The sequence below is a fragment of the Thalassophryne amazonica genome, chromosome 15, assembly GCF_902500255.1.
Source record: "Thalassophryne amazonica chromosome 15, fThaAma1.1, whole genome shotgun sequence".
NCBI lineage: Eukaryota > Metazoa > Chordata > Actinopteri > Batrachoidiformes > Batrachoididae > Thalassophryne > Thalassophryne amazonica.
Window position 1 is genome coordinate 82,446,557 of NC_047117.1, and position 23,983 is coordinate 82,470,539.

Consider the following 23,983-nt stretch of genomic DNA (forward strand, 5'->3'; position numbering starts at 1 on the left):
GGCACACAACTGGTCCATGCCCACTTCTCAAGAGTACCCATCTGTTTGGTAAATGTTTAAAGGCAAGCACGTTAGACTCAAATTGGAATGAGGTAGAAATTAGGAAGATAAAAGAGTATATGTTATTAAAGTCTGGAGCTGTCAATGAGGCATGAAAGGTAAAGGTACTGGAGGTTTACCAGGAAGCCAGGTGGAGGACTGCCAAGGTCGCTGGATGCCAGTGGACCTGAAAGAGCCTGAACACTAGAGACAAGGAACAAACAGAAAGTTATAATCCATCTAAGCAACAACGGGGAGTAGCAAGTATCTCAGAAGATCAGTTTACTGAAGAGGGCAACTGTACCACACTGATGAGTGGAATATCTGGTTAGGCTGCAGTAGAAAATTATGTGGTTTGTAGTTGCAGGTGTTTCCAGTTAGCAGCTCCAGTGGCAAGGCTAAAAGGAGAAGGAGAGATGGATAGAGAATGAGAGAAGTAACGGCAAAAGGGCAGGAACCAAAACACCGTTTCCCACAGGCAGGTGAAATGTGGGCATCCTCTTGGTCTTCTTTAGCCACTTGAGTCTTCTACAATGAGACAGCTCCATCTTGGATCATGCCAGAGGAACACACCACATGGGCAAAATGTCATAGCTAACATTTCTTCACAGTGCAAGTGATGCTCACCTCAGTCTTGCAAAGTAGCCGCTTGTTTGACACAAAGTCATTCCAATGGTACCCAAGGATCCCTTTAAGAGACCTGTACCAAAGACATCCAGTGGACACCGGAGATCACTGGTTATCATCAAAGTCCTACAACAATACATTAAGACAAGAAGCACTAAAAGAAGGACCCTTAAGACTTGAGCTTCTTGATCTCTTGAAAGCCTGGATCCTGATCCAGAACCGATGCAAGGCACTCCTTCTCTAACCTCTGCTTCACAAGCACTGCAATCAGGCTGTCCTTGATTCCTCAAAGACTGCAGCATCATCCTCAAAGTCAAGGTCAGTAATTTTCCTGCCAAGAAAGGCACAGAAAGATGCTTTTTTCCACCGTCACATGGATCCTGGTGGAGTAAATGTAACATAAATGGGTTTATTTTGCAGCAGAACGACCTGGTAAGAGATTTAAATGTCTTCATGATGTCTTGATGCAGCGTTAAACACGTCTCAGCAACTTAGTCCTTAAATTCAGCTGCAGGGAAGGTGGAAGTAACAGTCTCTGTCACTTGACATTCAGACACACCTCCGGCAAGGTAAAGGTCATCCACACTTGCTCTGCGCAGTAATTTTTTTTTCTTCTGGTTGGTTCACCCGATTGCTAAACAACATATGACTCCTGTCGATAAGGTGTAAGCATAAAATTAACAAAGAAGGACTAATTGTAGGCAAGAAAATGTCATTTTTAACTTTTTTTTTTTTTACTTATCCTGCTTGACAGCAGGGTGTCATCAGCACTGACGCAGAATATGAACAGCGGCATCGCCTCTCTCATGCTGATAGTTTGGCCTGAGCACTAACTAGTGTGTTATTGATGACTTGCTTTGTCTTTCTGACTCGCAGTGGTTTGGCTTCAGGAACGATATACATCCTGCTTGCCTCGTCCCAGCCGGGATCCGAGCCTCTCTCCGCGTCCCCTCCCGTCTCCCTGCTGGCTGCTGACTGTAATCAGTCATAGCAGAGCAGACACACCATCCATCACTGACGCTAAGTTCCTTTTCATCACTCTGGCCCATAGCCCACAGCACACCTGTCAGCACCAGCCCTCATCAGTGACACTGACTTTTCTCTGTCTTTGCAGCATTGAGACAGAAAAAAAAAAATCACTTCCTGTAAAAGAAAAAATTAAATGCCCCGCCAAGTTCATTACACGCTGTTTGAAAATACAAAACATCAAGCACCAATCAATGCAGACTTCCATCAAATGACAGATAAGAGCTGATCAGCGTCACAAGTAATTGATGCTACTGGACATATTATTTGATTACAATTTGCTGCCTGCTTAACTAGCATCATCCTGTGAAAGCCTGCGAGTGTTTAAATGCTATCAACAATCTAAAGAAGAAAAGTGAGTATTGATCTGTATTATGTGTGACACCCAGCAACATGTGCAAGTTCAGTTTGCTGTTTCGTCTTTGTGATTATTCATTTTTAAGCAAAATAAATAAATAAATAATGACGGTTTGAGTTTGAAGATGTGCTCCTGCACATACAGACCCTGCCCTGGCTGTCATATTTAAATATTTAAATATTAAATTCAGAATGTGATATGGATGCACATTCTTGAAATGTCCAGCAGGTGTCAGTGTTTAGCAGGTAGTAGCACGGGATATGATTTGTTCCTCTTCATGCAAACTACGGAAAAATGTTCATAATTGGTGTTTCAATGTTTTTGAAATGTTTTGAAACACACTTTCAAGTTTCTCGTGGTTAATTTCCATTCATACCTTCACATACATCATTCGATTCCAGTTTCACTTTACCTGTCTGTTGTATATTTCATCCTGTATTTGGTGATGTACTCTGTATCATGTTTCTGACCGTGGTTCCTCGTGGACATCTATGGGATATCACAAATGTATTTATTGTTATTATTACTGACTTTAAGTTGGATTTTGAGTTATTGTGTGCACAACTGGCAGACTCAGCCACTCAACTGAATTTTTGCTCTACAAGCCCTGTACTCTGACCAGTGCTGGAAGTACAGTAATGTTCAGAATAATAGTAGTGCTATGTGACTAAAAAGATTAATCCAGGTTTTGAGTATATTTCTTATTGTTACATGGGAAACAAGGTACCAATAGATTCAGTAGATTCTCACAAATCCAACAAGACCAAGCATTCATGATATGCACACTCTTAAGGCTATGAAATTGGGCTATTAGTAAAAAAAAAAAGTAGAAAAGGGGGTGTTCACAATAATAGTAGTGTGGCATTCAGTCAGTGAGTTTGTCAATTTTGTGGAACAAACAGGTGTGAATCAGGTGTCCCCTATTTAAGGATGAAGCCAGCACCTGTTGAACATGTTTTTCTCTTTGAAAGCCTGAGGAAAATGGGACGTTCAAGACATTGTTCAGAAGAACAGTGTAATTTCATTGAAAAGTTGATTGGAGAGGGGAAAACTTATACGCAGGTGCAAAAAATTATAGGCTGTTCATCTACAATGATCTCCAATGTTTAAAATGGACAAAAAACCAGAGACGTGTGGAAGAAAACGGAAAACAACCATCAAAATGGATAGAAGAATAACAAGAATGGCAAAGGCTCACCATTGATCAGCTCCAGGATGATCAAAGACAGTCTGGAGTTACCTGTAAGTGCTGTGACAGTTAGAAGATGCCTGTGTGAAGCTAATTTATTTGCAAGAATCCCCCGCAAGTCCCTCTGTTAAATAAAAGACATGTGCAGAAGAGGTTACAGTTTGCCAAAGAACACATCAACTGGCCTAAAGAGAAATGGAGGAATATTTTGTGGACTGATAAGAGTAAAATTGTTCTTTTTGGGTCCAAGGGCCGCAGACAGTTTGTGAGATGACCCCCAAACTCTGAATTCAAGCCACAGTTCACAGTGAAGACAGTGAAGCATGGTGGTGCAAACTTCATGATATGGGCATGTTTCTCCTACTATGGTGTTGGGCCTATATATCGCATACCAGGTATCATGGATCAGTTTGGATATGTCAAAATACTTGAAGAGGTCATGTTGCCTTATGTTGAAGAGGACATGCCCTTGAAATGGGTGTTTCAACAAGACAATGACCCCAAGCACACTAGTAAACGAGCAAAATCATGGTTCCAAACCAACAAAATTAATGCCTCACAGATGTGAAGAAATCACGAAAACTGTGGTTATACAACTAAATACTAGTTAGTGATTCACAGGATTGCTAAAAAAGCAGTTTGAACATAATAGTTTTGAGTTTGTAGCGTCAACAGCAGATGCTACTATTATTGTGAACACCCCCTTTTCTACTTTTTTTTTTTTTTTTTTTTTTTTTACTAATAGCCCAATTTCATCACCTTAAGAGTGTGCATATCATGAATGCTTGGTCTTGTTGGATTTGTGAGAATCTACTGAATCTACTGGTACCTTGTTTCCCATGTAACAATAAGAAATATACTCAAAACCTGGATTAATCTTTTTATTCACATAGCACTGCTATTATTCTGAACACTACTGTATAACTGTTTCATGGACCAGACTTTGTGCTGGATGTTAACTGTAATATTTGGAATTCTGTTCTGGGAAAATACACACTTTATGTGTAACACTTTATTTTGTAGCATTAGGGATGTTTTACATAAGGTTCTTCCTGAAGAAATAACCAGTAACTCATGCTCTTGTCACCTGTCTGTGAAACCTTTAGCTTAGTGTTTCACACCGTGTACCTTACAGATTATACTGCACTGTGAAGAGTTTTAAGGATTCGGGGCTTCTGGTCACAATATACTGTAAAGTATTCTAACACTCCCCCAATAAGGTTACATCTGTTTGTATATTTCCCAGAAAGCAAGCTGTTTTCTTCAGTCCAAACATGCGTGAGTGGCATTTAAAAAAAAAAAAAAAATTTTTTTTACCAAGGTTATTTAACTGTGGGGTTCTACCCCTTTTATGTATTATTTATATCAACCCAGTGATATTCACTAATTATACAGCTGGTTTTATTTTATTTTCCTCCACATCAGCGGCCCAATGTGGTGCACGTGGTCCCATGGAACACAGTGCGAGCAGCTGCAGCAGCTCACTCTGTTTTCCTGCTCGAAAGACACCGTTGCATGCGTGAACCATCGCACCGGCATCATGCATGCCAGCCCGTTGGCGCGATGTTTTGTGGTGTGCTCATACGAGCTCTACCACCGTGAGTCGCCTGAGTTGTACGTATTCATGCTATGTGTGAAGGGGCCCTAAGATTTAGGTGATGCAGTTGAACTAAATGTCTCAGCATCATTGTGAGATTAAATATAATTTAATTTAATGTGATTAAATTTGGTACTTTTAAATTAATATTTCTCCAGGTTCCTACAGCGAATCTGCATTCATTTGTGTTCCTCTTGACATGGTTTTTGTTTTTTCTTAAAGAAAACAATATTTTTGGAAAAAACGTTGTTGCCTAGTGTTATTTTCTGCTGATAACATAACGCTAGCTCATCTAAAACCTTCTATACCACCATCCCCAAAAAGGTTGTTTGCCTTAAGTCAAATGCACCCAGTTGCACCCAGTTTTTTGTAAGCACACAACTGTTATAAATAAAATTCTTCAACATTGTCAAGTTTTTCTCTGATGTATTCCACCCAACTTTAATATACCGGTTTTAGTTTGTTAGAATGTTTGCTTTGCAAAAAAAAAAAAAAAAAAGGAACAAATTGAGTACAGAAATGTGCTGTACAACGTGTCTGGTTTTTGTTCTTATATTTTATCTGAAAAATCACATTTAAATCAAATGGACACTGAGCAAAAGGAGAATTATGACTAGTACCAGTTACTGTGTGTACTTTAATTGGTTGTTTATGAATATTACAATCTGCGCTCATTGTTGGATTTTTGAAATGCAGCTGCAGTTGGAGTCTGACACATGAGGAGGGCCAAGAACCTTCACTCCACCTTTATATTCTTTTCGGTTCAGAGGTATTTGTTTTGGCAATCTGTACATGTTTTCTGACTTTGATTTTTTTTTGTTTTTTGCTTCTGTAGATGGCTGCATTGCAACGAGGAGGAGACAGCTTCCCCCTCACTGCTGCCTCAGGCAAAGTGCTCGGAAAGGTGGGTCAGAGGACAGACACACGGGAACAGGTTCAAATATATTCATCAAGCTGCTGCATCGTCATTGCTGACTTCAGAGAATACTCACCTGTAAAAGTTAAACTCAGCAAAATAACGAAAGACGAACTAACATGCAGGCGTTATTAGATAAGCCGCGACCCATCTGTCTGCCTCTTGTCTGTCCAGGCGTTGCGGAGCTCGGAGAAAAGCTTGAAGCCTGTCTATGTGTCTGTCGGCCACAAGATCAGCCTGGACACCGCCGTACGCCTCACACACGCCTGCTGTTGCTACCGGGGTCCCCGAGCCATCAGACAGGTACATGCCTCGTCCACAAGCCTTGAGTGCATTTCCTGATGCTTAAAGATGCAAAAAGTCCCGTCAGGACTTCAGTTGTCAGTTGTTATAGTTGTTGAACAACTGTAACAACATTCAACAAGTGTTGAACAACATTTGGTCTTTTCTTCAAGAAAAATTCCAAGCATCACCAACAGTCCGTGGGCATCTCTGAGGCTGCTACAGCCAGGTTCATAAGTATTTAGACGGTGACACAGGTGTGTAATTTTTCCTCCGTACACTGTCACATTGGAGCTGAAGTGATCCATTCAGTATATATATTTTCATTCATGCTTTCATCAGCTCCAGACTTGATTATTGTAATGCACTTTGTTCTGGCATTAACCAGTCATCTCTTGCACGTCTGCAGTTGGTGCAGAATGCTGCTGCTCGTCTTTTAACAAACACTTTTAGACATGAGCATTTTACGCCCATCCTGTACTCGAGGTCTGGGCGGCTTTGCTTGAGCTGCTGCCCCCGTGACCCAACTCCGGATAAAGCGGAAGAAGATGGATGGATGGATTTTAAAATTTTAATGTTTGTTTTTAAAGCTATTTATGGCCTTGCACCTCCCTACTTGTCTGAAATTTTAACTTTGCGCACCTACAGTAGGACATTAAGGGAGTCTGGCCAGCTTTGCTTAGATGTTCCAAGGTCAAGATATAAACGCTGGGGTGACCATGCTTTTGCGGTAGCTGGCCCCAGACTGTGGAATGAGCTGCCTCTTGAGTTACGTACTCTTCCAGCACTTTTTAAATCTAAGTTAGACTTATTTATTTAAACTGGCTTTTAACACTTAGTGGGGAGGTTTATGTGTTGTTTTAAAATTTTATTCTATATGTGTTTTATTTTTGTGAATTTGTGTTTTTAACACACTGACAGCAGTCTGTGCTGTAAAGCGCTTTATAAATAAATGTTGATTGATTGATTGATTGATTGATTGATTGATTGATTGATTGATTGATATATTTGTAATGTAGATTTTCAGCTTAAATTCAAAGGGTTGCATTAACTATTTATGAATTAAAACCATTTTTATACAGAGTTCCACCCTTTTTAGAACTCAGTAGTAAACGGACAACCTATGAGTTTTTTGTGAATACAGATTATCACATTTACAGCCAGTTTTCTTCAGATAAGTCAGGGGATGAATACAAGAACATTTCCAAATCACTGTATATGTTTTGAATTTCATTTGCATCAATTTTTAAGAAACAAAACTGATTGACTGGATAAGAAGGAGACTAGTGAGGGAAGCCACCAAGACACCTATGACGACTCTGAAGGAGTTATAGGCTACTCTGTCAGTGACTGGAGAAATGGCACATCATCAAACCAGTTACACAGCTTCATGTTGGAGGATTTTTTTTTTTTTTTTACAATGTGCTACATTTTACCAGAAGGCACATGGGAGATTCAAGCTTAGCCTGACTGTAAATATTAGTACTACTAGCCTCCATAAATATGTGAATTCACGGAGACAAGTAACCAAAGGGTGCCAAAATCCAACCCCTTTTCCCTGTTGTGACACCTGAGTACTGGATCAAGTAGGGATTGCCTGTTGGGGTGAAATACAGTGGGGACCCTGTGTGCCTCGTGGCCGCTACGGTAACCTTGAGGGCCCAGTAGGAACCCTGAACATGAGACGGCCAACGGGTCTTTGGTGGAACAAGAAGTTCTCAATGGTGGATCAGGCGGAGGAGGTGATGGCTTGTAACACAATAGCTTTGAAGGCAGATGAAGGCTGCAGCAGGTCCCCAGACCCCGATCATCTGGGATTTCCCAGCCAACGGACCACGCTAAGGATCTGTCAAGGATCACTTGTTTATCTGCATGCAATGACATTCCCACATTAAACAATCCCACGCACCGGCATCTCGGGATCGACCCTGGATGTAGATATGCCGTCTGGGGATCAATCAAAAGACAAACTTCCTCGCCACCGAGGAATTGCCAAAAGTGGCCAAGCTTTTCTAGTTGATCAGTTTATCATCCATAGGGACATCAGAAATACAACTTAATTTATGTTGCGTGTTAACAATGTAGCAAAGCAGATCGTGAGAAATATTAAACACAGTCAGGAGTAGATTCATGAATCAGGATGTATGTGGAGCATTGAGTCGAGATGCCAAGCCACAAAAAAGGGCCTGTGATCTGGTGAAATGGCAGTTGAGCTCATCGGCAGTGAAGTGAAGGTGCAAAAAATCTGAGCTGTGCTTTTGCGCCTGTGCGAGCAACATCGGATGAGAAGCAGAGGCTTGATTTCCACCGTGTTTTAAAGGCTGATATAACGAAGAGCTCAGCCAATTTAGAAGCACTTTAACTTTGACAGTCATGTCTCATTTAAAAATGGGTCCATCAGAGGTATGGAGATAATTTCTTTAATGCCCACACTGAAGTTGATGTATCTGCAGCATTAAATATAGCCACAGAGCATGATTGTAAATGCTTTAAATGCAGTAAGATGACTCACTGATATTTTGAGAAAAGCTAAATTAAAACTGTGAAAACTTGTAAATGAACTTACAGTGCTGTGACTTTTCACAGGTTCAAATTGTTTCTGCATACTTGTGTATAAATAAGCAAAACTGTTGTTAATTTATTTATAGAGCACAGATGTTGCCAACAAGCAGAAACCTTAAGTGCCCTCAAGCGCCTGGTTGCTGTGGACTTCATTAACTCCACCTTCTTCATGCAAGTCAGGAAGCCACAGATTAAGTGTACAATTAGGTTACATAATTTTAAATTCACTCAGTGTGTGTGTGTGTATACCTAAATTATTATACTTGTAGCAGTCACAGTCACATATACTGACGACTCAGAATCAGAGTTTTAAAAGTTATCCAACTGTGCAGTATATCGTTATTGCAGGGGTCACCAATCCTGTTCCTGAAGATTTTTGGATACAAACTGTTTTAAAGACAGCTGTTGTCGTTAGCTTGCAGAAAAGGTGTATAGTAAGACCATTTCAAATTGGAACATACTGTGATGCTAGCGCCAGTATTAACTGGATTTTGGCTTAGGTTTTGCAGGGACTAAGGACACAGCATTCATCTTTATTCAAAATTTACACAAGTGAATGAGTTTGAATCATTTAAGTAGAGCAGCAGTTATGTGCAGAGGAGTACTGGGTATATGGAGAGAAAGATGCTGAGGATGGAGCCGGCAGGCCAAAGAGGAGGTTGATAGCTGTGGTGACTGAGGACATGCAGGTGACAGGAGCAGCTGCCAGAATAAGAAACAGCAGCACTTATTGAAATGCATAACTTCATCAATGGCCAGCAGTTCACCAGCTCCACACCAAGATGGTAAAAGATTCTCAACTACTGCCTCTTCATGATATTTTAAAAAGGTTTCCGAATTCTTTTCTCAAAGACGTGCAACATCCATTAAGTCCCCACCACAGTGATTTGGCCTGAACTGCACTGTTCTGTCTCTTGCTGTTTATCTTACTGCCACTAGCGGAGCTGTGCTTCTGCTGTTAAGTATAGCAACAGCTTGCACTGTGCGTGTGTGGTGTGTGTGTGTGGTGTGTGTGTGTGTTGTGTGTGTGTGTGTGTGTGTGTGTGTGTGTGGTGTGTGTTGTGTGTGGTGTGTGTGTGTGTGTGTGTGTGTGTGTGTGGTTTATTTTATCAAAGTGAAATCCTGATGTGTTTAGCTGGCAGGAGTTTGGAGGCAAGAAATAATCTGAGCGTGAAAGAACTAAGGATACATTTGTATTCCTCAGTTTTCAGATTTTCTGTCTTCCATATTGTTGATTTTCTCTTGGGTTCCATAGCTTAGGTTAATTTTAGGCTCCTTGTTAAGGTTGTACATTTGGGATAAAAGGTCCAAGTTGCCAGGTCATGAAGGTTTGTCTAAGCTGACAAGAACTGAAGCTAGGTGCCTTCACCTTAGCAGATGAGTTGAGGTTGTGTTTTACCAACTGTGGCTTTTGTGGTTAAAAAAAAATGGTTGAAATCTAAATATTACTTGAGTAAATTAATTTTTACACTGTCAATACCGAACTGTCTAAATAAAGGAGTGGTTAGTGCGCTTGGTTCCTGGTTCAAACTCCACCCCTGCCACATTTTCTTCATGTAATGGTGGAGTTGAGTCAAACGTTAAGCTATATATTATCATGACGCGTAAACAGTCTGCAGGTTTTGTTCCATCGGACACCTCAGCAGTTGATTTTTTTCGATGAATTCTTCCCCTCAGTTCAGAGTGATGCTTCATGGAAAATACCTGTTTGTTATCAAGTTGGAACCTAAAACTCTTGGACTCTTGGATCTTCATGGCACAAGTAATCCCTTAGTAAAAGTAATAAGTAAGAGTAGGTAGGTTCATCGTGTAATGTGGAGTTGTGTCAGGAAGGGCATCCGTGTGTACAAATTTGTGCCCGATCAACATATAGATCCACTTCCATCTCTCCACCTGGTGTTGGTGACCCCGAGTGACTCTGTAAGATCTTCCAGATGTCTTCTGATCTCAGAGACCAAGGATCCAGAGATGTGAATGTCCATGTAGAGATCAGTGAAGGTCCTCCAAAACTTCACCTCTTTCACCACATACAGATACACTATTGGTAGCCAAGTCCAGGATGTCATTGAAAGCCTGGATCTGTGTCTTTAGGACAAGTTTACAGTGGAAAATATTGCGTTAATCAGCAGTATGGGTGAGGCACTGATTACAGATTTAATAGTGAAGAATAAATATAACTGGAACACAAATGTATCCTTGTGTTTCCTAAAAGATGCACCCATCACCCTTTTACTTCCTCACCACTGTTTTATTTCTTTCCTCCTATGTGTCTGTCCTCCTCTTTTGACATCTGAGCTGAAATAACCACCTTCCTCAGCTTGAGAGTAAAAGATGTAAGTAAAGAATGACATCATGGTTTGATTCAGCTGGTGCGAATGCAGTGCAGCAGAATCTCTCTGCCACAGCTCCAAACGCGACGTGTTTCAGACTAATCCACACCTCATCGCAGCCGTGTGCCCTCACCTCATTAAATTGTCACACTCTTTTGGCATCCCACACTTGTTGAAGCCTGGAAGAGCACGGCGAGCTGAAGGAGACAACCAGACGCCTGCGTCAGCTCTTCGTCTTCCTTTTTGTGCTGTCTGGTCACTGTGACAGTGAGAATGTAAGAGGTAGAGGTCATAAATTTAGAGCTGACTGATCAGAGGAATGCTGCAGCAGTGGCCAGATTTAAGGTTTGGTATATAATTCACATATTACAGAGTTAATGTCAGTTTTACACATGAGGAAGCTTTGTTTGGATCATTATTGCATTGAACTCAATGACAGCAAGTCATGCAACATTCCATAATTCTCAAGTTCTTTGCTGATACACTGTAACTGAGTCTTTTGTTAATGCATGAATTCTGAATAGACATGTTGCCTGTGACCTTGTCGCACTGTGAGTGCACGAAACCCAAGACTGGCAGATTTATCTGTAAGCTTTAAAATGCCACAAATATGTTAGGAACTGACTGCAGAAAAAAAATGACTGCAAAAGCTTTTAAATTGGGCTCAGTTTTACAGGCAATGGGGATTTCTTTGGAATGTTTGTTTTTTCTCCTCAGTCTTAACCTTTATATGGCAAGGTGCTGTTGTTGAGTTTGTGTGCATGCTACCTGCACCTGTTTGACATTCACAACACGCCGTTCAGCCGCAGGCCCTTGTGTGTTGTCTGCTGTCAGCTACAGAGCAGCTCCCATCTACAGAAGGTGTAAATGATGCACAACAAACACGCACACATAAACGCAGTGTTTAGAAAAAGTGCATGCTGTAAGAATGTGGCTATAAAAAGTATGCACACCTTTAGGCTTAATGTAGAATCAAAGTGTTCCTTCATACAAAAAAAAAAAAAACCTGTTTGTTGAAGATTGTGGTGAAATGAGTTGTGCAGTATCAGTTTCAAATATATAAAAAATGCAAGAAACAAATCAAGGATTGCTCACAAATCCATCTAATTAATCATTTTTACAGTTGTTTGGCTTTTGACAGTTTGAGGAATGGATAGAGGAAGATTTCCAAGTTGAAGAATATTGGATAGATTTCTGTGAAATCATCGAGAAATGGAAAGAATCTGGCCAATCTGTCTGGATCATGATGTGGCTTAAAAAAAAGAGAATCAGACTGGACACAGGTGGTCGTGAACTAGGAGCCTTCTGTGTTGGTAGTAAGTGCACCGACCGTTTGGTCGCCAAGCTGCCCAGCTATGGTTAAAAAACTGCAATAAATTTCTTTCAAGATGTGGACGGGTACATACAGTAGTGTTCAGAATAATAGTAGTGCTATGTGACTAAAAAAGACGAATCCAGGTTTTGAGTATATTTCTTATTGTTACATGGGAAACAAGGTAACCAGTAGATTCAGTAGATTCTCATAAATCCAACAAGACCAAGCATTCATGATATACACACTGTTAAGGCTATGAAATTGGGCTGTTAGTAAAAAAAAAAAAAGTAGAAAAGGGGTGTTCACAATAATAGTAGTGTGGCATTCGGTCAGTGAGTTCATCAATTTTGTGGAACAAACAGGTGTGAATCAGGTGTCCCCTATTAAGGATGAAGCCAGCACCTGTTGAATATGCTTTTCTCTTGAAAGCCTGAGGAAAATGGGACGTTCAAGACATTGTTCAGAAGAACAGCGTAGTTTGATTAAAAAGTTAATTGGAGAGGGGAAACCTATACACAGGTGCAAAAATTATAGGCTGTTTCATCTACAATGATCTCCAATGCTTTAAAATGGACAAAAAAAAAAAAAAAAAAAAAACGAGACGTGTGGAAGAAAATGGAAAACAACCATCAAAATGGATAGAAGAATAACCAGAATGGCAAAGGCTCACCCATTGATCAGCTCCAGGATGATCAAGACAGTCTGGAGTTACCTGTAAGTGCTGTGACAGTTAGAAGACCACCTTTGTGAAGCTAATTTATTTGCAAGACTCCCCCGCAAAGTCCCTCTGTTAAATAAAAGGACATGTGCAGAAGAGGTTACAATTTGCCAAAGAACACATCAACTGGCCTAAAGAGAAATGGAGGAATATTTTGTGGACTGATGAGAAGTAAAATTGTTCTTTTGGGTCCAAGGGCCGCAGACATTTGTGAGACGACCACCCAAACTCTGAATTCAAGCCACAGTTCACAGTGAAGACAGTGAAGCATGGTGGTGCAAGCATCATGATATGGGCATGTTTCTCCTACTATGGTGTTGGGCCTATATAATCGCATACCAGGTATCATTGATCAGTTGGGATATTTGAAAATACTTGAAGAGCTCCTGTTGCCTTATGCTGAAGAGGACATGCCCTTGAAATGGGTGTTTCAACAAGACATGACCCAAAGCACACTAGTAAACAAGCAAAATCTTGGTTCCAAACCAACAAATTAATGCCTCGCAGATATGAAGAATCATGAAAAACTGTGGTTATACAACTAAATGCTAGGTTTAGTGATTCACAGGATTGCTAAAAAAGCAGTTTGAACATAATAGTGTTGAGTTTGTAGCGTCAACAGCAGATGCTACTATTATTGTGAACACCCCCTTTTTCTACTTTTTTTTTTACTAATAGCCCAATTTCATAGCCTAAGAGTGTGCATATCATGAATGCTTGGTCTTGTTGGATTTATGAGAATCTACTGAATCTACTGGTACCTTGTTTCCCATGTAACAATAAGAAATATACTCAAAACCTGGATTAATGTTTTTAGTCACATAGCACTACTATTATTCTGAACACTACTGTACGTATGACATTTGACCCCAGTGATTTTGGCCTTCACCCTAATGATTGAGGGCATTTCTCTAATCCACCTCAGTGCGAGTAACATTTGGTCCAAACTGTGTTGAAAATCAAACCCTTTGACCTGCGCACAAATTAATTGCGTAAGGGCTGGTTTGAAGTTAATCTCATTGACTTACCAAGGTTTGGAAGAAATCAGGACCTAGGAGCAGTTGACCAACAAACAAGTAGGTAGTCATGACCCTCGACCCAAATGATTGACCTTTGGTCAATTTTATCTTGTGGTCAATTACAGAACCACCACATATGTGTGGCAAGTCTGGATGCAATCACATTCTAAATAAAATATTTGCGCTTTGACCCTAATAGCTTTGACCTTTGTCATAACTATCCTTTTAAGGGCAGTTTCTGGCTCAACTTTCATCCACCCATAAGTTGGTGGAATTTGATTCCAGGGACCCTCAGAGGAGTGGTGAACAGACACACAAACCTTCTCAGATTAGTAGGGACAGTTGAAATGAGACAATCAAGATGTGCTTGTTTGGACTTTTTGTCGTCAGTAAAGAGGTTTAGCAAAAATACACTGCATTGATCATTTAGGAATTATGGCCATTTTTTACACAGTGTGGTCTTCATTTCAACACCCAAAGTAATTGGACAAACCAAACAAGGATTATTGTCAATACAAATCATTACTTTTACAGCCAGTTTCTTTTGCACAAGACAGGAGAGGAATACATTAACATTTCAAAGTCAAGTTTCAGTTTATTTTTTATATGCATTTAAAAGTACATCAGCCAATAAAAATGCACAGAAATGTATTTTGCCTTGGCTGGCTGTCTCAGCCCATAAAAGCTACAGTAAATGGTACAACAAACTAAAATAAATAACAATCCATAAAACCTAAAAGTAAGACAAGAGTCACTAAATATGCCTAAGACTTTATTTACATCAATTATTAACAAATGCACAGTAAGGTGCTGCACATTTACTCTATATGCAGTGGGCAGTTCACAAATACTGAGTGACTGTGGGAGAAGGAGACAAGCGAGGGAAGCCACCAAGACACCCACACAACTCTGAAGATGTTATAGACTTGTGTGGCTGTGATTGGAGAAGCTCTACAATCACAGCTTCAAAATTACAATGAAAAAATTAAGATGTCAGTCCAGATATTTATAAAATATGGGGTCCCTTATTATAACGAAAGATTCAACTTTACAGCTATTCAAAAAAAAAAAGTTTATCATTAAACCCTACGTACCGGCCCGGGCTCTGCGTTCTCAGGGTGCAGGACTACTTTGTGTCCCTAGGGTGAATAAAAAGTCTGTGGGTCACAGAGCTTTCTCTTATTGTGCCCCTGTTCTGTGGAATGATCTCCCTGCGTCAATAAAATAGTCAAATTCTGTAGAGACTTTCAAGTGCAGACTTAAGACGCATTTATTTTCACTTTCATATGGCTAGCATACCAGCATAGTATGGTCCTATGCTTTTTACTCTTTTAAATTTATTTTATCAGGAAACAGAGCGGGCCGCAGCCTCAATTTTATCTAAAGTCTGGGTTGCTTAGTGAAACTTCGGGCTAGTGACCGGCGATCACCTTAGTATTTCCTGTTTTTGTTTTTGTGTAATGCTGACAAATTATACTGTATTTGTTGTCTTTCTGATGCCTGTTTCTGTTTTTTTTCTCTCTCTCTCTCTCAGAGGCACGGCTCCATCCAGAAGTGGGAGTGGGTGTCTTCTTCTGTAATGGTCATGAAATAGATGGGATCTGTGGACCCAAAATCTATTTTGAACAAAAGTTCAAAATAGATTTTTACTAAACATCTCAAATCTTGCACTTACTGTTGAGTAGAACCAAAGGCAGCTAGATGTGTTGCTTTCTGCTGTCCAAGAAACTTTGTCATTACATCTTACTTAACTTTGTTTTAGTAATTATTCAAACCATCACCTGGGTAACTTTAGAGTATTTTAGGGGTATGTTACTAATTTTTACCTGTTTTTTCCCTCGTACATTGGTGTGTGTGTGTGTGTGTGTGTGTGTGTGTGTGTGTGTGTGTGTGTGTGTGTGTGTGTGTGTGTGTGTAGCCTTCATCCACATTGGTAATTATCTCCTGGCAGAAATCCATTACCTTCTCACATACACATACAGACAGTGATGGGAAGTCATGCGCCCGTAATGGGACCACGATACTCCTTGATACATACAGTAAGAGCCTATTTCCAGACTCTCCGCTCTGTCTGAGTGCTTTGCACTGAATGTAGCTGAATAATTCTGTTGCTTCTCCGTACACAGAGCATATCTGCACACTGCTGCCTTGCAGTGCAAACAGTGTGACCGATATTTTTTATTTATTTATTTTTATTCTTCACAGAAGTCGTTGATGCATAAAGTTAGTCTTTCTTTCTGTCTGCTTTCCGGAATGATTTTGGGCTCTGATGTGCAGCTGAAACTCTGCCACGGTTTAAGCCACTCGTATATATCAAAACCCACCTCCCTGCAGAGCCAGCCATGTTATAAACGTCTGCCTGTCAGCTTCTCGGATACTGGACGTGTACCGCTCCCGAGCTAAGCTGCGCTATAAATATTCCGCCATGCTTGGTTTCCATACTGTGCCAGGCGGGAAGACAGAAAATGTAAAAGCTTCCCAGCTGTACCCTCCAGATTGCAAAAACAGATGGAATTTCAATGTGAGCGATCAGTGATGGAGAGATGACATACACAGAATGAAAGATGCGGTGGAAGACAGAATTTGTTTGTGGGCTACCCGCGTGGAGCCGCGGAGACGGGAGATGTGCAGTGAGCTTGCACACGCATGCCAAAGAGGGAAAAACTGCTGACGTGCATTTTGGAGATGTGGAGATGTGCATTTTGCGTAACAAGCGAACATTTCCATGTTGTAGAGCTTCTTATGTTTGTTTTTTGTTCATTCCACCTGTATTGTTGTTTTGGTCATCTCTCATCCATCCTCTCTTCCGCCCCACTGTTGCGTCTGCGCTCGCTGAATAATTCAGGTCTGCAGAATTTAGTGTATTTTGGTTGTCACCTCTGTAGTCACAAAAGCACAAACCCATACTATCTCATGCACTCACAGCCATGCAAACCGCGACAACAATCACACACACGTGCTGGGGCGCGCAGCGGCAGCTGCTGAAAATAACTGAGGGCCCCTGAAACCTGCTCATTAACTAACTATGACGTATTATCCTGACAAGGATTTCACACCATCACGCTGTCCCTCCTCATCACTCCACTGTCCCAGCATTGAATACTAATATGTCTCATTTTACTGTGTCTTTACAAAGTTACACAAAGCTCTAATGTAGCTGTGATTTGGTGTGAGTGCAGCACTGCACTACTGGGGTTTTGTTTTTGAACGTATGCATGTCTGTACTGTGTTGTATGTAAAGAGCAAAGGTTGGGATCCAGACCGAGTTGCATTCTGGTTAATTTATCACTATTTATTATGCTCTGCATGAATACAAATTAGGCACAACTCCTCCTAAATTGCTTGGTTGATTTCATTGAAGCGTCAAACAGTGGTAGCACACCATATGCAGATGTGCATGACGGAAAATAATTCTGGTCTGACATTTTCAAAAAGAGGTAAGTGGAATTTTGTGTTCATTAATGCATTAATTAATGCATCATACTGTTTAATCAACCATATACATAACTGGTACTCAGTGTGCTTGTGTGTGCTAAAAATAAATGATGCACAACAGAAAACACAAGGGAAGCGCTTCATAGGAGGAAAGCAATGACAGATTGTAGGAAAAGTGTTTCCATTTGTGCGCTGTCTGCTGTGCATCAGTGATTTTGTTTAGCACACGCAAGCACAATGACCAGTTGTGCACCCCTGTGTATAATATTGATTTCTTAAGTGCAACTTCTTATAAATCACTTTATGGATTTCAATGAAACATCACGCAATGATAGCACACCATATGCAGATGTGCATGAAGAATAATAATTCCAGTTTGATGTTTTCAACAAAAGATAATTGGAAATTTGTGTTTAGTGCATCAATCTGCAAGAGATTATCTTCCAAAGCAGTGAAACGTCATACAGTGGTAGGACAACATATGCAGATGTGCAAGAAATAATATAATTCTAGTCTGACATTTTCAAAATGAGGTGATTGGAATTTTCAGTTTAATTAATACATAGTACTGTACACTGAAAAAAGAGAATAGTTCAACCAACATAAAACCGTTACAATTGGTAAAACTAAATGAATTAAGTTGTTTGAACTTAAGTTTGTAAGTTAGATCAACTCCAGCTTGCAAACTTAAGTTCAAACAACTTAATTAATTCAGGTTTTACCAATTCTAACACTTTTTAAAGTTGTTTCTTTTTTCAGTGTATATTAATTTCTGAAGTGCAACTCCTAAATCGCTCTGTGGATTTCAGTGAATCATGCAGTGACAGCACATCACATGCAGATATGCATGAACACTGCAAAAAGGAGAATAGTTGAACCAACTTAAATTAATTAAGTTGTTTGAACTTAAGTTAATAAGTTAGATCAACTCCAGTTTGCAAACTTAAGTTCAGACAACTTAATTCATTCAGGTTTTACCAATTCTAACACTTTTTAAAGTAGTTTCTTTTTTCAGTTTGATACTAATTTCTGAAGTGCAACTCCTAAATCGCTCTGTGGATTTCAGTGAAACATCATGCAGTGACAGCACATCACATGCAGATGTGCATGAACACTGCAAAAAGGAGAATAATTGAACCAAGTTAAAAAATTGTTTCAATTGGTAACAGCTAAATGAATTAAGTTGTTTGAACTTAAGTTTGTAAGTTAGATCAACTCCAACTTGCAAATTTAAGTTCAAACAACTTAATTCATTCAGGTCTTACCAATTGTAACACTTTTTAAAGTTGGTTCTTTTTTCAGTGTATGATATTAATTTCTGAAGTGCAACTCCTAAATCGCTTTGTGGATTTCAGTGAAACATCATGCAGTGACAGCACATCATATGCAGATATGCATGAACACTGCAAAAAGGAGAATAGTTGAACCAACTTAAATGAATTAAGTTGTTTGAGCTTAAGTTAATAAGTTAGATCAACTCTAACTTACAAACTTAAGTTCAAACAATTCATTTAGATGTTACCAATTGAAACAATTTTTTAAGTTGGGTTCTTTTTTCAGTGAAGAAAAATAATTCCGGTGTGGCGTCTTCATTCAAAGATAATTATAATACTGTATGATACTAACTTCCAAAGTGCAGCTCCTCCTTAACCACTTCATGCATTTGTTAAATTTCACACAGTGGCAGCATGCCACAAGTTGATCATTATATTCCAGCTCATCTGCCCCAAACTCCCATAAACACTTGATGACTTATCTTCTCGTTTCCAGTTTTATGCTCAAAGATTTTCCTTGAGAAGAACGTGACAGCAGAAGAGATGCAGAAAAAGAGAAGCCTGCACAGATTTAAAACAATCACTTTGTAAACCGACAAGAGTTAAACCTCCATGAAGATTGACACTTGTGCTGCCCCGGTGCCAGCTGGACCCATCAGCTTATGTAGCTTTTTAAGCATGCCGAATGGATGTGACTGATTTAAAGTGGGGCACCCTTCAGGCCCAGAGGCTGTCTAAATGTTAATATATGTCGGTCTGACATTCTGATGCCGCTGCCACCGGACTCTGGACTTTCACAGACAGACGGGAAGAGGGTTGGATAAGGATGAGCAGCCTTGGGGTGGACAGGACTGAGATAGTGGACAGAGGGTGAAAAACATATTGTGATTAAAGTGATTTGAGAATAAAAATGACATGAAGGTGAATGCCAGGGAGGAGGCGGGGAAAACATTTGCAAGTTAGAAAAATTGATTTTAAAAAAGGACAGTGATACAGAGGGCAAATAGAGAGATGGGCAATAGAGCAGATGTGTTGCTAAAGGGCTTAAAAGGCTATTGGACTGCAGGATAAGGGCCTGCTCCAGGCAACTGGACCAGATCACAGCCTCGGACACCTTTGGATATGTGTCTGTGGCCAGGCTGCAAGAAGCCAGCTGTGCACATCTGTCCAGCTACTTTTTCCACACCTTGCTAGAGACTGTGGCTGGAAGGAAACTAGCACTGAAATCATGGCTCAGATTTCAGTCACGTCTCTGTGGCGCCACAGCTGTCGCATGCTTGTCAGTTTGTCACTACTTTTTTTTTGTTTGTTTTCAGCTTGAAACCAGAGTGGAAAATTTTCTTTATTGCTTATTTTATGAGGCTTGTTTAGGTTGGCTCTGCCTAATTACAGGCTCACCAGGGTTTGTAAACAGTTGTTGCAGAAACGAGGAAAAGGCTGTTGGAGTGGATGGATTTTGTCAATCTGCCAGGTTAGAGAGTTTGTTGAAAATTGATGTCTTGAAACAGAAGTGATCCCAGTCCGCTTAGCTACTTAGCTAAACATGAGAATCTTGTCTGTCCTTTGCCTCAATGAAAGCTGCCATCTCGAGTGAGCAAGAAATTGGCTCTAAGAGCATCTGTCGAGAGTGCTTATTCATTTCGTCCTAGATTCTATACTTTCAAGTCTGCTCTGGCAGCATACACTGGTGCCGTGCCTCACCACATCCATCACACCACAGAACTGCCCCAGGTCCTGGATGGCAACTGCCCAGACATACAACTGGTTTATTTCCACCTCGCAAAGACGACACCTTTCCCCCCACAGCCAGGTGAAACGTGGGCACCTTGTTGGTCTTCTGTAACCACTGGGGTCTTCAACACTGAGCCGTTTGTTTGCTGGATCATGCACAGAAAAACACCGTCACATGTCCAGTACAGTGGCTTGCAAAAGTATTGGGCCCCTTGGTATTTCACGTATTTTAATTTGTTTATGGCATTTCAAATACAAAAAGTAAATGAGGCTTCGCAATATAAGAAATTCTAAAATTATCTTCCTTAGACTCAAACTGAAAGTAAATCTCTACAACTTGATATAAATCAATTAAAAATATAAAATCCAAGATGATGGGTTGCATAAGTAATCAGCCCCTTTAATATAATACCTGGAAATAATCAGTTTAATTGCCAGTTTTCTTCAGACAAGTCAGGGGATGGATACATAAACATTTCCAAGTCACTGAATATGTCTTGAATTTTATTTACATCCGTTATGAAGAAATACAAACAGTATGGCACTTTATGGTAAATCTGTGTGGAATAGACAGTGCAAGAAGGAGAAGAGTGAGGAAAGCCACCAAGACATGTTATAGGCTTCTGTGCCTCATCATCTGAGTCTCTCAAAGTAACTGTTTCTTTGGCACAAGAGCCCAATCCCAGTACTTTCCTTTCAGTGTACCACTTCACCAGAAAGTGAAAAGTAGTAGCGCGAAGGGAAAGTTTTGGAATTGGGGCAAAGTTACTCCAGAGAATGTGTGAAGATTTGACTCACTGGGTGCAGTGTTGAGAAATGCTTGTTTCTCAGAATGCAAAAGATGGAGAACCACACCCTACTTTATCTGGGTCAGACTCAAAATGTCTCAATCGCCCCTCGTATTTGCAGATGCTAGCTTTCTTCGAGCAACGTCATAATGAGTAGCATCAAACCTGCTCGCTCTGCTCTGTTTAGGGTTTTCCAACCTGCTTCCAGCTGTAATTTTGATTTGGCTCTACAGTTCAACTCTGATTATTTTTTTAATCTGCCATTTATGGGAGGCATCTGTTGAATTGCTCATAAATGAAACAGGACAGCAGTTTAGATCATGTGCAGTTCCACCAAACATTTTATTTCATTTCTAGATGCTTGGATTAATTGGATAACTGAGCAGCATCAGTTATATTCAGTCGCAGTCATTTAAGTTCCTTGTAACCACCTTAAAAGGGACATTAAGCAAAACTCCATAGTCAGAAAATCCCAACACAAGCAAGAAGAGAAATAAGAGAAATGTCTGAAGGTATTCAGGTTCAAATCTGGAAGCTTCCAGTGGTACAGCGCATCATTGCAACCAGCACACGATGGAGCCACTTTGAGTTGTGGATGGCAACCTCAGACACACAGCTGTTTGATTGCAACTTCCCAACAGTGGTAGCTAAGTGAATTGTGTGCTACTTCTTGATCTGCAGCTGCTGGGATTCTCAACACTGATGCAACTATGGACTGGATCATGTGTAGAAAAATGTGCCATATATCCAAAATGTCGTACCTGACGTTCCATCACAACGCAAGTGATTCTCCTTATCTGAGTCTCCCTAAGTAACAGTTCCTTTGACACAAACTTATTCCAGTGGTACTCACAGAGGCCCAGGGAAGCAAAAGTAGACTATCAGAATATAAAGGATTTATTTTGCAACTTGGCAAACATAATGCATGTGTACAGATTGGAGGGATGTGGCACAGTTGTTTGGCTGGCTTGGAGTGAGCAGCTTCTGCAGAGATGAAAAGTGTTATCGAATAGCTCAAGAATTAAATCAAAAATAATTTGGCCTGTGAATGCAGATTATTTGACACTGTCTCAATTAATGAGTGTTGTTGCTGTTTGAACCTGGTGAAAGAAAAACTACAAATTATATAACAATCAACAAAATGAGCACATTAATGAATTTTAGCATGTTTTGTTCCTTTCTGTAATTTGCAGTCTGGCGTAGTCTCCAGTCTGAAAGACAACGTGAATAAAAATGACAAGGGATACCTTATGAACAAATCATTTGTTCACATCAGATCTCGTGATTAACTCAGACTCACATTAGTTACAGTTTAGATTATTGGCTTTTGTGTCTGAGTTTGTGATCTTTTACAACCACACCCATATCTATCTCCTGGCATCTGTCCGTCTGCGGGAGATGATGGTGAAGCGTCCACTTTGGGTTTGTATGTTTGTTTTTTATACACTTTTTCAATTCAATTTCAATTTATTTCATTTATATTGCACCAAATCACAGCAAAAGTGCCTCAAGGCACTTCACACAAGTAAGGTAAGGCCATGCTACAAACGCAGTTGACAATGCAGTTGACAATATGAATATACTACAGGGTTTTTTGTTTCTATCTGCAGGTGCAGATAGAAACAAAAAACCCTAACCCTAACCCATCAGAGTGACAATCTCTGCTGCATTTGTTGCACGTGTACTGTGATGCCTGCAGAGGCTGCCGCTGTCGCTCCTTCCTTCTTGCTTGTTGCTCAGCAAGGCCTTTGGTTCCTCTCCTGCTCATCTCTCTGCGCACCTGTTCTGACAGTAAGGCGCCAGGCTGCGTGGCCCTTTGCACACTGCTCCCACATGTTGACATTGATGCTGCACATTTTCATATCCTTCTTGCAGACATCCTTGAAGCGCAGGCGTGGTCGACCAGCCAAACGAGTGCCCTCTGCTAGCTCACCGTACAGTAGATCTTTAGGAATGCGGCCCGGATCCATTCTCCTGATGTGGCCAAGCCAACAAAGGCACCTTTAGCCAAGAATGGTGAACATGCTGCTGATGTTGGCGCATTCCAAGACTTCTGTGTTGTGCACCTTGTCCTGCCATCCGATGTGCAGAATTCATCTAAGGCACCTCAGATGGTAGCTGTTGAGCTTTTTCTTATGTCTGGCGTAGGTGGTCCATGCCTCGCAACCGTATAGGAGTGTGCTGAGCATGCAGGTCTGGTAGACGTGCAGTTTTGTCTTCTCAGTGAGGCTGGAGTTGTTCCAGACTTTGTGGCTTAGTCTTGCCATAACTGCTGCTGCCTTCACAATCTTGCTGTTAATCTCTGCATCAATAGAGAGTGACTTAGAGATGGTTGACCCACGGTATGTGAAGTGCTCCACGACTTCCAGGCTGTACCCATCAATGTCATTGTTACGGGGAGCAACTGTGCCCTGCGCCATGATGTTTGTCTTCTTCAGGCTGATGGTCAGTCTGAACTCCTTGCAGGCATGAGAGAGGCAATTAACAAGCTGCTGCAGACCGTCGTCGGACGCTGCGTCATCAGCAAAGAGCATCTCACGGATCAGTATCTCCACAACCTTGGTCTTGGCGCGAATTGGGCGATGTTGAAGAGCTTGCCGTCGGCCCTGGTGTGAATGTACACTCCCTCGCTGCAATCCTTCAAAGCGTACTGGAGGACCATGGAGAAGATGATTCCGAAGAGCGTTGGCGCAAAGACACAGCCCTGTGTGCATAATTTGTGGTCTTCTATAATTACACCTTAAATGACGTGTTTTAACATTTTTGTGGTGACAGTT

The 23,983-nt window shown here is 40.7% G+C and overlaps 1 protein-coding gene across 2 annotated transcripts in view; it reads left to right on the forward strand.

Annotated features, from left to right (window-relative positions):
- The window catches only part of LOC117525666 (endonuclease V-like), a 43,374-nt gene that overhangs the window by 18,167 nt on the left and 1,224 nt on the right, over positions 1-23,983 (forward strand). For both annotated transcript variants that reach the window (XM_034187588.1, XM_034187589.1), the window contains exons 6-7: positions 5,672-5,740; positions 5,927-6,055. In XM_034187588.1, the coding sequence (XP_034043479.1) occupies positions 5,672-5,740; positions 5,927-6,055 (198 nt within the window). The remainder of the gene's footprint in view (positions 1-5,671; positions 5,741-5,926; positions 6,056-23,983) is intronic.